At 37.3% G+C, this 15530-nt stretch overlaps 1 protein-coding gene across 1 annotated transcript in view; it reads right to left on the bottom strand.

The window, feature by feature from the left end:
* The window catches only part of UPF2 (UPF2 regulator of nonsense transcripts homolog (yeast)), a 144137-nt gene that overhangs the window by 106640 nt on the left and 21967 nt on the right, over positions 1-15530 (bottom strand). Inside the window, exons 5-7 of the mRNA XM_006873166.1 lie at positions 9033-9230; positions 5908-6057; positions 1421-1524 (exon numbers count right to left, since the gene is read on the bottom strand). Coding sequence (XP_006873228.1) covers positions 1421-1524; positions 5908-6057; positions 9033-9230 — 452 coding nt within the window. The remainder of the gene's footprint in view (positions 1-1420; positions 1525-5907; positions 6058-9032; positions 9231-15530) is intronic.

Genomic DNA, 15530 nt, shown 5'->3' with positions numbered 1-15530 from the left:
CAGTGGTTAGGATTTTTGTTTTCTTTACATTGAGATGTAATCCATACCAAAGGCTGGGTCGCTATAAGTTAGATCTGACTCAACAACAATAAACATAAATTCATGACCACTAAAAAAAAAAAACAGCTTTATTTTCAAGCATATCTATGCCTTCAATTTGTTGTAATGCATTGTTTTGAATGAAGTATATAAACAAAATCCAGCTTCAGATGTGTATATAGTTGGAAAAGGAGGTGTACTTTAACATAGTTTGACCATTTGGAAAATACTGGATAGCCAAGTTATGCAGACCTTCCAAGTCACCAATTTCATTAGAAATGTCTCACAAACAAAATCTCTTTGGAAAAGTACTAGAAACCAGTCAAACTTAACAGATGAAGAATGCTAAGTTTTCCAAAGTTCACATTTCTGTTGAAAACTCAAATTTGATCCGTGGCAATGCATACTTTCAGTTGTTTTCCTTGAAGTGAGAAGGCTCACTGTATTCATATTAGAAAAATGCCTATTGAATACCCAAGTTTGAAAACTCACAATTTGTCCATCAGTTCTACCAATTAAAAATTATATTCTATGAAAAAAGCACAAAGTTCAGAACCCAACTCAAACAAGACAACCTTGAGACAGCAGATGTGCTTTATGTTTACTTCCTACTTTATTAAAGACTAGTAACAAAATATTCATTTTCATTGATTCATCAAGGAGATTCTTAAGTGACACAGGCTTTTTAAAATTTGCTTTAACTGCAAATGTATGGTAGTGAAAAATACAAAGATTACTATGATAATTTAAGGAGCTCTGGTAGCGTAGTGGTTACAAATCGGGCTGCTAGCCTCAAGGTCAGCAGTTCGAAACTACCAGCTGTTCCGCAGGAGAAAGATGAGGCTCTCTGCTCCCGTAAAGATTTACAGCCTCGGAAAACCTGTGCAGGATCGCTGTGAGTCAGAACCAACTCCACGGCACATAACAACAAAAACTATAATAGTTTGGTATCAATGCCTTGATTCACGCTAAAATGCCAGCAGCTTTAGAAATATCACTTTTTAAAATCTCAGTATCAGAGGAAAAGGTAAAAAACATTGTTAAGTATTATTATGAAAAGATTTTATACCCAAAAGACTGCCACCAAAGATCCACAGACCACACTTTTGAGAATCTACTTTTTTTTTTTTTTTGCAAACTGTAGAGTATTTATGTGAAAGGTAAAGCTGTCAAGCCGAGAGGATTTTAGAGGAAGCTCTCCTCCCCAAAGGAGCACCTATAAATTAGCTCCAATATTATCTCTGTTTATATTGGATTCCCTTTAAGATACCACTTGAATAAGCAACTCATTTTATAGGGGAAAAAATCTGAACCACCGGCATTCTTATTAAAGAAATTCTTACACATACATGCTTGAGTAAAATTGCAGAAATAATCATACCTTGTCTATCAGATCTCGATTGACACAGTTGGGTAACTGTTGGAGAAAAGCATCTACTATGAGCTTGAGATGAGATCCAGTGCTGGCTTCTTCATCCTCTTGTTCTAATACAAAATTGTTTAAATATGAGTTAAAAAATACAAAGAAAACATGTAGGAATAAAAACATCCAACTATATCTGTTCAACATACAGACTGAGTAAGTATGGTAAAATACAACCCTGGCACCGTTCCTAATTTTAACCCATTCGGTGTTTCCTAGTTCTGTTCCTACAACTGCCTCTTGTCTATATGTACAGGTTTCTCATGAGCACAATTAAGAGTTCCAGAACACTCATTCTGCACATGTTGTCCATAGTTTGTCATGAACCACACAATCAAAAGCCTTTGCACAGTCAATAAGGCACAGGTAAACATCTTTCAGGTATTCTCTGTTTTCAGCCAAGATCCATCTGACATCAGCAATGATATCCCTCATTCTATGTCATCTTCTGAATCTGGTTTGGTCCACTGTAAGTCCTCTGTCATTGTATGGCTGCAGCCATTTTTGTATTATCTTTTGAAAATTTTACTCGCAGGCAGTATTTTCCAATGATTTCTGCATTCCATGGGGTCACCTCTCTTTGTAATGGGCATAAATATGGATTTCTTCCAGTCAGTTGGCCAGGTTGTCTTCCAAATTTCTTAGTACAGATGAGTGAGTGCCTCCAGTGCCACATCAGTTTGATGAAAGACATCAATTTGTAGTCCATCAATTCCTGGAACCTTATCTCTGTAATGCCTTCAATGCATCTAAGACTTCTTCTTCAGTATCACTGGCTCTTGATCATGTTATCTCTTGAAATGGTTGAACACTGACCATTTCTTTTTGGTACAGTGACTCTGTGTATTCCTTCCATCTTCTCGGGATGCTTTCTGCATCATTTAATAATTTGCCCAGAGAATCCTTCAATAACAAAAGTTGAGGCTTGAATTTTTTCTTCAGTTCCCTCAGCTAGAGAAATGCTGACCATGTTCTTCCCTTTTGATTTTCTAAATCCAAGTCTTTGCACATTTCATTATCACATCTGACTTTTTCTTCTCAAGCTGACCTTTGAAATTTTCTGCTCAGTTCTTATACCTCCTCATTTCTTCCATTTACTTTGGCATCTCTACACTCAACAGCAAGTTTCAGAGTCTCTTCTGACATCCATTGTGGTCTTTTCCTTCTTTCTTCTCTTAATGACCTTTTGCTTTCTTCCTTTATGGTATTCTTGATGTCATCCCACACCTCTTCTGGTCTTCTGTCTTTAGTGTCTGATGCATCAAATCTCTTCTTTAGAGTCTCTAAATTCAAGTGGTATATGTTTAAAGTCATAGTCTGATTCTTGTGGACTTGTTTTTATTTTCTTCAGCCTTAGCCTGAATTTGCAGATGGGCAACTGATGGTATGTTCCACAGTCTAAACCTGGCCGTGTTTTGGCTGATAATATAGAGAACTTTTCTACCTTCTCTTTCCACAGATGTAGTTAATTTGATTTCTGTGTATTCCACTTGGTAAGGTCCATGTACATAGCTGTCTTTTATGTTGTTTTAAAAATGTATTTGCACAAAGAGATGGAAAAAGCAATAACAAACTTTACATGGAAAGGAAAGAGACCCAGGACAAGCAGAACACTGCTTAAGAACAAGAAGAAGGTTGGAGGCCTGTCACTCCCCGACTTTAAAATATACTACATGGCGACAGTGGTCAAAACAGCTTGGTACTGGTACAACGAAAGGCACATAGATCAATGGAACAGAATCGAGAATCCAGAAATTAAAGCATCTACGTACAGCTAATTGATCTTCGACAAAACACCAATATATGTCCCATGGGGAGGGGATAGTCTCTTCAACAGATGGTGTTGGCAGAATTGGAAAATGATATGCAAAAGTCTGAAACAAGACCTTCACCTCACACCATATACAAAAACCAACTCAACACGGATCAAGGACCTAAAAGTGAATCCCAGAATTATGAAGGTCATCAATGAAAAATTCGGGACAAATGTGAACGCACTAATGATGGGAATACATGGACTACAAAATATTTTGGAAACCACACAAACAAAAATAGACAAAATAGATGAGTGGGACATACTAAAAATTAAAAACTTATGCACATCAAAATATTTCACCAGAAGAGTAAAAAGGGAACCTACAGAATGGGAAAAAATCTTTTGCAATTGCATATCAGACAAGGGACTCATTTCTAGAATATACAGGAAACTGCAACACCTCTACAAGAAAAAGACAAATAACCCAATTAAAAAGTGGGCACAGGATATGAACAGACACTTCACTAAGGAAGGGCAGCCAACAAACATATGAAGAAATGCTCACGATCACTAGCCATTAGAGAGATGCAAATCAAAACAACAATGAGATATCATCTCACACCAAAGTTGACGGTTCAAGCTCACCAGCTGCTCCTCGGAAACCCTATACAAGGTCGCTATGGGTTGGAATAGACTCGACGGCAATTAACAACAACAACAATGCCTAGGATTATACATTCCATTTCATTTTTCAGTTTCCAATATTCCTAGATTCAGTAGGTAAATTCATCAGACAGAAATGGTTAGTTATTAATAGGGGCAACCGGAGGGAAGAATGGGGAGTTATTTCTTAATGAAAAGGTTACCCAACATGGTTAATGTCATTAGTGTCACTGACTTATATACTTAAAAATTATTAAGTGCCATCAGAACTCCTTTAAAATTATTACAGTGAAAAATTTTGTTATATTAGCATTTTAAAAATTTTTTAATGAAATTTAGATTTAATCCATCACTTACCATTTATTTGGAGAACAGATAACGTATAGCTATTTTCTTGCTCATGAAAAACTAAGTTTATTTTTAAGTATTACTCTTGAAAGTTTGGGAATTTAAGTGCTTCATGTTTTAGATACCAATTATAAAAAGACAAACTTTTTACATTAGACACAAAAATTTAACATAAAGTGTTTGGAGATCTACAGTAAATCTGTATTTTTATCTGTCCTGCATCCCGTCCCTACATTCTTCATTTAACTTTTCCTCTGAATGTCACATTTCCTTTGAAGGACTATGCCTCCTCCATTGCTAGGGCTCTGACAGCAGGTCGAACAGAACTTTGGCGGCAGAAACAGCATGCAACTAACAGCCAAAAGGTTGGAAGTTTAAACCTACAAAGAGGCACCTCAAAAGACACAGGAGGGGTGATCTGCTTCCAAAAGGTCACAGCTTTGAAAACCCTACAGAGCACAGTTCACTCTGACACACATGGGGTCACCCTAAGTCAGAATCAACTCAACTCAATGGCAAAGAAAAGCAACAAGGATCCTAAAAAACAGACACAATTTCTAATCTTTTCTGATGGGGATGTTAACCATTTGTTGTTGTTATGTGCCTTCAAGTCAGTTCTGACTCTTAACGACCCTGTATAGGATTTCTGAGAAATAGCTGGTGGGTTTGAATTACCGACCTTGTGCTTACCAGTTAAGTGCTAATCCTACAGGGTCACACCATAGGTGCTGCCAATCAAAACATGTTAAGTGCGGTGAAGTTGGTTTCGACTCATAACAACTCTGTACAGAGTTTCCAAACGAGGACTCCAAACTATAACATTCTTCAACTTGGCCACATGTTTAAGCATGACACAGGACTACCCAGAGTATTTCTGTGATATTTAAATACAGACAGTAGGAGAAAGACTCTTTTTCCCTTCGATGTCACTAGCCACTATGACAGAATCCTGGGGCAGTTTCCAGTCATGCCCACCCTCCCTTCATAGCACGAAGGGAGAGAATCTACAGTAGAAAACAATGATGCCAACAAAGAGAAAATCAATATTGACAAAGGTCAGGAAGGCGTAAAGAAATTAGTTATCACATACAACAGATCTGATGGAATCATGAAGAGTCCATAAAGTCAGAACATCGGTCCCTCAGTTACATAAATCAGAAGACTTTATGTTATGCTTAAGATAGTATACACTGAACTTTAACCACCTACAATTAAGAGTTCAATGAAATAAATAAACGTAATAAGAAATATTGAGTAAATAATTAACAGTATAATATTATTACTAAATGCAAAACATTATTATAATAAAATTACCTCAGATGAATTAATATTTCTATCTTTCTAACTCTTCCTAACCATTTAAGAATACCTTCTGAATACAAACACATTAAGTTACTAAAAAATATATTTGAGAATAAAAATAAATTCAGAACAATGCTAGAAAAGTCAGAAAAATATAATAAATATTATTGAAAATTAACATGATATGCAGAATATAGATGACCAATAATGCTTGTAGTCATACAACATTGAGTATGTAGTATTTCTGTTCTAAAACAAATGCCAAAAGAGCAGTAGCCTGGAAACAATAAAAATGTAGAGAATTAAAGAGAAAGGCAAGAGCTTTGTATATAAAAACTAACAAAAAGTAAAAATGTCTGGCAAAATAGTACCTTACCCTGTTCATCAAGAAGTTTCTTTGTAAGATCTTCAGCTTCATCTCCACCCTCTAACTCCAAGGTGTCATCATTAATTTCTAGATTTTCCAACTCAAGTTCTAAATCATCAGGACTTGATACTTCCTTATTATCCTTACATTCCTTTGCCTCTGTTAAAAAACGAAAACATGTATCTTTGAATTAAAAGTCATATTGAAATCCTGCTGCAAAACAGAGAAGGATTCAGAAAACCTGCTTCACTTATATTTGAACCTACAAAGTACCATATGTTGTTGTTATTGCTAAGCACCACTGAGTTGGTTCTGACCCATAGCTACCCTATATACGGTTTCTGAGCAGAAGCTGGTGAACTTGAACCATCAAATTTGCAGTACAAACTGATCTTGCCCACTAGTCCACACCACCACATCAGGACTCCTCCGAGAAAATCCCATGGGGCAATTCTACTCTGTCACATGGGGTCAAGAACTTGTTGAAGTCCCTTTGTACTAACATTTAAAAGGACAAATAGGAAGGTGAAAGTTCAAGATAAGAAAGAAAAATCTTTAGTATAATGCCATGGAAACCAAGAGAAGGAAATGCTAGATGGAAGTAGTAAACTGTGTGGAATGATGATGAGAGATCAAATAAGACAAAGAAAGGAAACTGTCAACCACATAGTAACAAGAAAGTGACTGGTGATCTTTGCAAAAACAGGGATGGGGTTGGAGCCAAATTGGAGTGGACTAAAGAGTGAGGAGGTTAAGAAAGTAGAAAATACATGGGAAGTGAATTATTTCAAGAAGACTACTTAAAAAGGAAAAAGGACAGCAGTTGGGAAGGGATAAGAAAGCCCAGGAGTTTCAAGTTTTAACTAACAAGCTGTTTTGACCTGTTTTCCCCCCTCCTTCCTTTTCTCCTTTCTTCCTTCCTCCCTTTGTCTTTCTTTCTACATGAAAACATATTTGAATATCAATGTAAAGACATAAAAAAGAGAGAGACTGATACTGAAGATATGAGAAAAAAGAAATAATAGATTACATATGGTTCAGAAGGAGGAAAACTAGATTCAGAGTAGAGACAATGGACTGGCCATTGATTGCTGTTATTGCTGTTAAGTGCCATCTAGTGGGTTCCGACTCATGTTGCTGTTGTTAGGTGGCATCGAGTAGGTACCAACTCATAGCAACCTTATGCAAAGCAGAACGAAACACTGCCCGTTCCTGGGTCAACCTCACTATTGTTGCCATGCTTGCGTCCATTGATGCTGCCACTTGGCCAATCTATCTCATTGGGGGGGGGGGTCTTCCTCTTTTTCTCTGACCCTCCACCTTACCAAACATGATATCCTTCTCCAGCAACTGTTCCCTCCTGACAATATGTCCGAAGTATGAGAGACGAAGTTTGGCCATCTTGGCCTCCAAGGAGCACTCTGGATGCACTTCTTCCAACACAGATCTGTTGGTTCTTTTGACAGCCCATGGCACCTTCAATATTCTCCTCCAACACCATAACTCAAATACATCAATTTTTATACAGTCTTCCTTATTTACTATCCAGCTTTCACATGCATATGAGGTTACTGAAAATACCATGTCTTGGTTCAGGCGCACTCCTCAAACTGACATCTTTGCTCTTCAACACTTTAAAAAGGTCTTGTGCAGCAGATTTGCCTAATGCAATGCATCGTTTGATTTCTTGACTACTGCTTCCATGAGTGTTGACAGTTGATCCAAGAAGAATGAAGTCCTTAACAACTTCAATCTTTTCTCCATTGATAAGAATGTTGTTTATTGTTCCAGTGGTGAGGGTTGTTGGTTTCTTTACATTGAGATGTAATCCATACCAAAGGCTGTGCTCTTTGATCTCCATTAGCAAATATTTTAAGTCAGCTTCACTTTCACAGCAACCCTGTAAAGGGTTTCCAAGGCTGTAAATCTTTGCTGGGGTAGAAAGCCTCATCTTTCTCCCTCAGAGCAGCTGGTGAGCTCAAACAGCAACCTTGTGGTAAGCAGCCCAGTGCTCATCCTACAGAGCCATTGTGCTCCCCTGATCTTTGATGTTGTTAAGTGCTGTCGAGTCAGTTCCGACACATAGTAACCCTGTTTCCGAGGTTATAAATCTTTACAGGAGCAGAAAGCCTCATTTTCTCCAAAGGAGTAGCAGATGGATTAGAACTACTGACTTTGTAGTTAGCAGCCAACATGTAACCCAGTACTCCACCAGTGCATCTAGACTCTTAATAATAAGTAATATCATGACAATTATATATTAAAAGCAAAGTACACTTCCTAATTTTAATATAAAATACAAAAATAATTTAATATACCTTGAATAACAAAACACAGGGCTTACATTTTGGATATGCCACTTACTAAATGTGAAGTTACTTTACCCTAGGTAGTAATTTTACCTCTTTGTACCTTACTTTCCTCAAATCAGACCTATTTTCCAAGGCACTCTGAGTAGATTCAAACTGCCAACCTTTAGGCTAGTAGTTGACTGCTGAACCATGTGCACTGTACAGGGACTCCTGGCTTCCTAATAATGGATTCTCTAATCAATATACTAGAACAGAAAGGCATACAAAAATTTTTTTAATGATTTCTTCAAATTCTTGTCATAAATGCCCTATTATTTCCTGTTTCTAATCCCATTAAAAAACATGAACTTTTTTAATGGGCAAACACTCCCATTAAAAACATAAATGTAACTTGCAGTCAGCACCTCCCACTTCAAATCATCTCAAAGCTTTTGATTTCTCTAAAGTCACTCTTTCTCACAAACAGTTGGAAATACCTAGCCTAGAAACAGCATAAGAGGTAACAAGCATCACAGAGGTTAACACTTTCACACTAACCATCCAGTTAATAAAAATTCATACCTCACCAAGATCTCATATCAATCAACTTAAAGATATAAAAAAGTTTTTCAAGTTATTTCACATTAACTTAAACGTACTAGCACTGTTATAAGTATTGTCAGTTATTCTTTCAGTTTTAATGTGTTATCCTGTCATTTAATCTAATGACCAAATGTTCATAAAACACTAATAGCTATATTAGACAAATACTATTCTGAAAGTGACTTACAATAACATAATATAAATTAGGATATAAATAGTTAGTTTCCTTCTACAATTTACCTTTGGAATCATCTTTGTTGGAGTCTTTATTCTGACAACTTTTTTCATTATCTTTAAACAAGATAGCTGGAACAAAAGCTTTCAAATCAATAAGGTTCTCATAAAAATTTCGAGCATCTTCATCTTCCCAGATGCCTCCTTCCAAGTCATATTCTCCAGGTTTACCAGGTGTAAATATATCAATTCCAGGCCCATGCTCTATAATAATATAAATTGCATGTGATTAGCACCATTTTAAGTACAACATGGTAAATATGACAAAATAAGATCATTTATATTTTCAATTTTAAAGCTACTGCATATTGTATGTTTCAATTAACAGGCACTATTAGAGGAAAACCCCAATGAGATGGACTGGCCAAATGACAGCATCAATGGACTCAAACGTGGCAACGGTAGTGAGGTTGGCCCAGGATCAGGCAGTGTTTTGTTCTGCTGTGCATAAGGTCGTTTTGAGTTGATACCGACTTGATGGCACCTAACAAAAATAATTTCAATCAACATGGACTTGGGTCTGTACATGTGACTGATGATATTGAACATTAAAGCAAATATGTACACAAATTGTGTCTTAAATAAGTCCTAAAACAGGAACAGACAAGCAAACAAAACCAACCCAAGCCCACAATCATGGAGATGACTTTGATTCATTGTAACACTATAAGACAGAGTAGAACTGCTCTTATGGTTTCCAAGACTATAAATCTTTATGGGAGCAGAAAGCCGAATCTTTCTCCCTAATAACAGGAGCCTGTGGTTAGCAGCCAATGTCTAGTACAAAGGGCCATCAGGGCTCCTTCAATAATGGCTGGCTGGGTTAGTCAAGTGCTGTCAAGTCGGCACTGACTCATAGCAAACTGAAGGTAGCAGTCCAGTGTTTATCCTACAGCACCATACCAGGAGAACAGAATAATAAAGATGTTATCTTTTAAACTTGCTTTAAGCAAATAATATGAGATTAAATAATCATATGGGATATTAGTTCTACCTTCATGAAGCTTAAACCCCAAATAATGAATGTGTACACTTGCCCATTCCTAATGATTCAGATGGAAGTCTCACCTCCCCCATGAAGTAATTTTTCATGACTCCAAACCCTTGTACCACTCTACAGTAAAACTTGTGAAAGCAAGAATCTATGTAAGGCAGAAATCTGTCAGAGAAGGAAAATTCAAATACTTTCCACTAATAGAGAGCAATGGAAAACTTGTGAGACTGGGAAAAACAAAGCAGTCCTGTTGCGTTCCAGTTGTCACTAGTTGCTTTCCAGTTATCACTAGTTCCACAGCACTGTAAATCTCCAGTAACCCATAAACTTTTAAGAAGTATCCTCGAGACCCTATCCAGAGAAGCAGCAACACCAGAGATAGAGGCAGAACTGGGGACATGGAGAGATGAAACAACTGAGGACTTTGGACTCATGGAAAGAGAGGGACTGAGTGCTAATGGCCCAGAGTCAGGCTTGCATAATGGGCCCTTTGGGTGTTTAAATTATTATCCATTCCTGAGTATTTTTGTGTACATTCCCCCCCTGCAGAAAACACACACACACAAGGAGAATGGAAGAAAATACTGCTGAAAGATGATGCACAGAGGAGATTATAATCACTGCAATGAAACGATGGTGTAAAACCAATGTTCTCCCATGTAAACTATCACTCGGTTCACAATAAAACCTTAAAATAAAAAAAATTTTTAAAAAAGAAGGATTTTTGACTTTATAAAATTCCTAGTAAACAGCTGATGTTAGTTAATTGATAAATTAATGGGAAAAAGAAAAGGTGAAGAAATAAACAGATAATCTCAGTAAAAGGAAGAAATCCATGTTATCTATTTACATATACAGGAGCTCTGGTAGCGTAGTGGTTACGAATCGGGCTGCGAACCGTAAGGTCAGCAGTTCGAAACTACCAGCGGTTCTGCGGGAGAAAGATGAGGCGTTCTGCTCCCGTAAAGATTAACAGCCTCGGAAACCCTGTGCAGGGTCGCTGTGAGTCGGAACCGACTCCACGGCACATAACAACAACAACAACAACATTTACATATACATAAGCACACTCTGCCTACCTTTACATAAAACTACAGTTTCTTAAACTCAAAACATTTAAGGTGATTCGTTTACTGCTTCATGATTATGAGACTATTCAAGAAGTTATCTATTTTCATTGTACTTGTCTCCAAACAAAAGTTGTAACTAGAAGAATGACCATGTAGATTAAAAATAACTCTGAGAAAAGTTAGATCATACATGAAATGTCTTCAGGAAAAACAGTAAAAAACAGCAACAAACAACAATAAAATTCTGACTCCCTACCATATGCCTATATTCCTTACAGCATTATTATATTTAAATACACGCTTATCAGAACAGTAAACCAATATGCCATAAAGAGAAAGACTCAATTTACAACCTCTGTTTGATGAAAAATATAAACAAAAGCAAAGGAAAGAACAGAAGATGATATGAACAACATCTTAAGTCTGTCACTTCATCTCACAAACTTTGGATATATTATCAGAAAGGATGAGTCCCTTGAAATGGATCTCATATTTGAAAAAGAGGGTTAGAGCAAAAAAGAGGAGTTAGAGGTACATGTTGTTGTTGTTGTTACGTGCCGTCGAGTCGGTTCCGACCCATAGAGGTACATAGTAGCTGCAAAAATGGACTCAAACATGGTGCAGGACACAGTGAAACACTGGGTAGGCTAATGCACTGGACTGCAAAGTCGGTTTGAACCACAAGATCAGAGGTTCAAGCTCACCAGTCATTCCTTAGAAACCCTATACTAGATCACTACGGGTCAGAACTAATTTAACAATAGCAATATCTAACATACTATATATATAAATCCTTTTCCTTGTGAAATACCTTCACATAAATGTGAAGGGGCTTCACAACATTCATTGAAATTTTCCAGTATTTTTTCATTCACATTTTCCACAAATATTTTTAAGCCCCCTCATATGTTTGTAAGGAGCTCTGGTAGCGCAGTGGTTACGAATCGGGCTGCTAACCTCAGGGTCAGCAGTTCAAAACTATCAGCTGTTCCACAGGAGAAAGATGAGGCTTTCTGCTCCCATAAAGCTTTACAGCCTCAGAAACCCTGTACAGGGTCACTATGGGTTGGAACCAACTCCACGGCACATAACAACAACAATACATACAAACACATATGTATGTATATGTACATATATACATACATGTATATACATATATATACATATATGGAGCCCTGGTGTGGCATTGTAGGATGAGCACTGAACTGCTAAGCTCAAGGTCAGTGATTCAAATCCAGCAGCCTCTCTTTGGAAACCCTATACACAGTATTGCAATGAGTCGGAACTTACTCCATGGCACTTAACAACAACAATACATACATACATATATAAACACTGTTGTATATTTTTTATATATGTTTATATATTTTTTGTTGTAGTTGTTAAGTGCCATTGAGTCAGTTCCAACTCACTGCAATTCTGTACAGTGCTTCCAAGGAGCAGCTAGCTGGTGGATTTGAACTGCCAACCTAGTGGCTCACACTGACCTTGCAGTCCAGCGCATTATCCTGCAGCGCCACACTAGGACTCCATATTATATACACATATATGTAAAACACAGTATAGTAGACCCTGTAAAAGAAAAGATCAAGGAACCTGTACACAGTAATAGAAAGTATCTAAAATGCTAACTACAGTGGGCAAAAAAATACTGAAGAAAAAAAGACATCAATGAGCTATGAATCAACTTCAGATGGTGTAATACAGTTGTAGTTGAACTCTCACAGAAGAGCACAGGAGAGCACAGGAGTAGGGGAGGAATATATTTGAAGATATTATGGTTATGATTATCCAAATTTAATAAAAACTATAAACCCACAGATAAGTTCAATAAACCCCAACAAAAACAAGTCCATCATAGTCAAGTTGCTTGAAATCAATGATAACGAAAAAAACAGGCAGAGAAAAAAATACACGTTATGTAAACAACAAAGATAAAAATGGTAGATTTCTCATTGGAAACAATGCAAGCTGAAGACAGTGGAACAATACATAGCTATACAGTAATGAAAGAAAAAGCTCACCCTAAAATTCTTTATCCAGTGAAAGTATCTTTCAAAAATAATGACAGAATCTTATTAAAAACTATTATTGCTGAAAAAATACCTCAACTACTTTCCGAGTAATTTAACATTAAAAGAAGATACCTTTTAAACATTAAGACATATTCTAATGATTCATTATTTAGAGGAAATAATAGTATACAGATAAAACAACCAAATCAATACTAAACTATGCTACATACAAAGAAAATATTTTGGATCTAAACTATAATTATACTCAGAAATTTCTGAGAAACTAGCTATATTCAATCAAAACGTATACTAGTTGAAGGAACTGCTTTTCAAAATAAAAAAGTGTAAAGCTTATTGATCAAGACATAAGAGAAGTAGTAGAAATTATATGTTTCTTATTGCTGTCAAATATTGTTGAGTCAATTCTTACTTACAGTGACCCGGTATAGCTTCCGAAAAGCAGCTGATGGTTTTGAATGTGGAACTGTGGGCTAATGTGTCACATTGCAAAGTCGTTTGAACTGCAAGGTAAGCAGTTCAAGCTCGCCAGCTACTCCTGGAAAACCCTATACAGGGTCACTATCGGTAAGAATCGACTTGACGGCACATAACAACAACAACATCTTGAGGTTAACAGTTCTAGTGCTATCCTAAAGCACCACAACATGACTCCAAAATCATGCATATGGTTATATACAATAAGGCAAATACATTCACAGAACAAATTATTTCTTATTCAGGATGTCAAATATAGTTTTTTGCATTATAAAAAGGTATTTTACAAACATTTCCCTTTATAAGTGATTTCTTTACATATTTTCAAGATTCATATATCACGTTTATCTACCTAGCATAAAAAGAATTTTATCAAGTATTTGGTGTGACAATGTAAAAATAACACAATATGAGCCACATTAACTGAAGGACAATCATGAAAGAACATGGAAAATAAATCATCTCACAAAATGAGAACACACAGCACTATTTACAACAGCAAAAAGATGGAGACAGCCAAAGTGCCCATCAACTGAAGAATGGATTAACAAATTGTGGTACATACACACAATACTATGCTACATTGAATAATAACAAGGAAGCGGTAAGCCACCACATAACATACATAGATATACCTTGAGGACATTATGTTGAGTGAAATGAGTCAGTCACAAAAGAAGAAATACTGCATAGGACCACTACTGTACAAGACTAAGAAAAAGAACCCATACTAAAGGGGGGTGGGGGTGGGGGAATGGGTGGGGATTCTTTGCTGGTTACTGGGGATGTAGGGGGTGGGGGGAGGGGAGAGAAGGGAAGGTGAAGCACAGGATAGGGAATAGAGGAATAGACACAGGATAGTTTGGATGCTAGGGAGGGGGGCAATACACAAAAAGGGAAAGGGTAATGGAAGAACAAAGCAAACAGGAAAACAATTAGGCAGGTTTGCATGGGGTAAGTGGGACAGAGGTAAATAATGATGTATGAACAACCTTGGAACAACAGGGCTCTGGGATACAGGGATTAGAATGGGGAAAAGGGGGGAAATAATGTTAAGCTGCTTGGTTGTCTTTTGAATCTTGGTTTCCCTGGCACACCATTGAAAAATAGACAATAGAGGGGAAGAGAAAGGAATAGCCAGAAATATAACAATAGAAAGCATGTAAGTCCGTCTTCTGCCTATAACTGATTGGAATACCTAGAATGGGGCTACGATGTGCCCAGTGAAGGAGGCTTCCTGCAGAGCCTCTGCATTACATAAGACTATAGGTAGAATCCTGAACCACATCCAGAATCTTCTAAGGTGGGAAATTTCCACTTGAAAGGACAAGCAGACCAGCCTGGAGCAACTATAAGAACAGAAAATACTTCTTGAAAGAAAAACCGACAGGAAAAATACAAAACAATAGTGGCAGCAGTCTGACTGATTACTACAAGAACAAGCAAGTTGCTAGCCCAGGAGACATCAAGACAAGTGGTCAGGTCCCCTCAGGGCAAACACCCTTCCAAGACCAAAACTCAATGGGAATACAAGAGCAGACATGCACCCTGATTGGTGACCCCGTTTGTCACCGATAAGGAGAAGTAAGGGAAAAACAGCAATGAAGCTGCGAGCTAAGCCCTACAATGTTCAATAGACTCCTGTAAATCCAGGTCAAGACCTGGTTGGCCAGCACTGTGGCAAGACCTGGGAACTCTTGAGTCCAGAGTCAGTGACATAGCCACAGAGGACTAGAGTAGAGAGTAAAGCATCCAGCTGATAAGAAGAGAGGGCATGTGCACAAGAACACCCACACTTGCAGATAATACCCACTTGACCTGGCTTCAAGGAGTGGATGATAGAAGAAGATAGAAGAGGAAAAAAAGAGTAATCTGATACAATTTTATGAACTTGACCTACACCTATGGATGCAGTAGCTTAAAAGAGGGA

Source organism: Chrysochloris asiatica, unplaced genomic scaffold (assembly GCF_000296735.1).
Source record: "Chrysochloris asiatica unplaced genomic scaffold, ChrAsi1.0 scaffold00226, whole genome shotgun sequence".
Classification (NCBI taxonomy): Eukaryota; Metazoa; Chordata; class Mammalia; order Afrosoricida; family Chrysochloridae; genus Chrysochloris; species Chrysochloris asiatica.
Note: the sequence above shows the minus strand (reverse complement) of the source record. Positions and strands in the feature narration are given on the sequence as shown.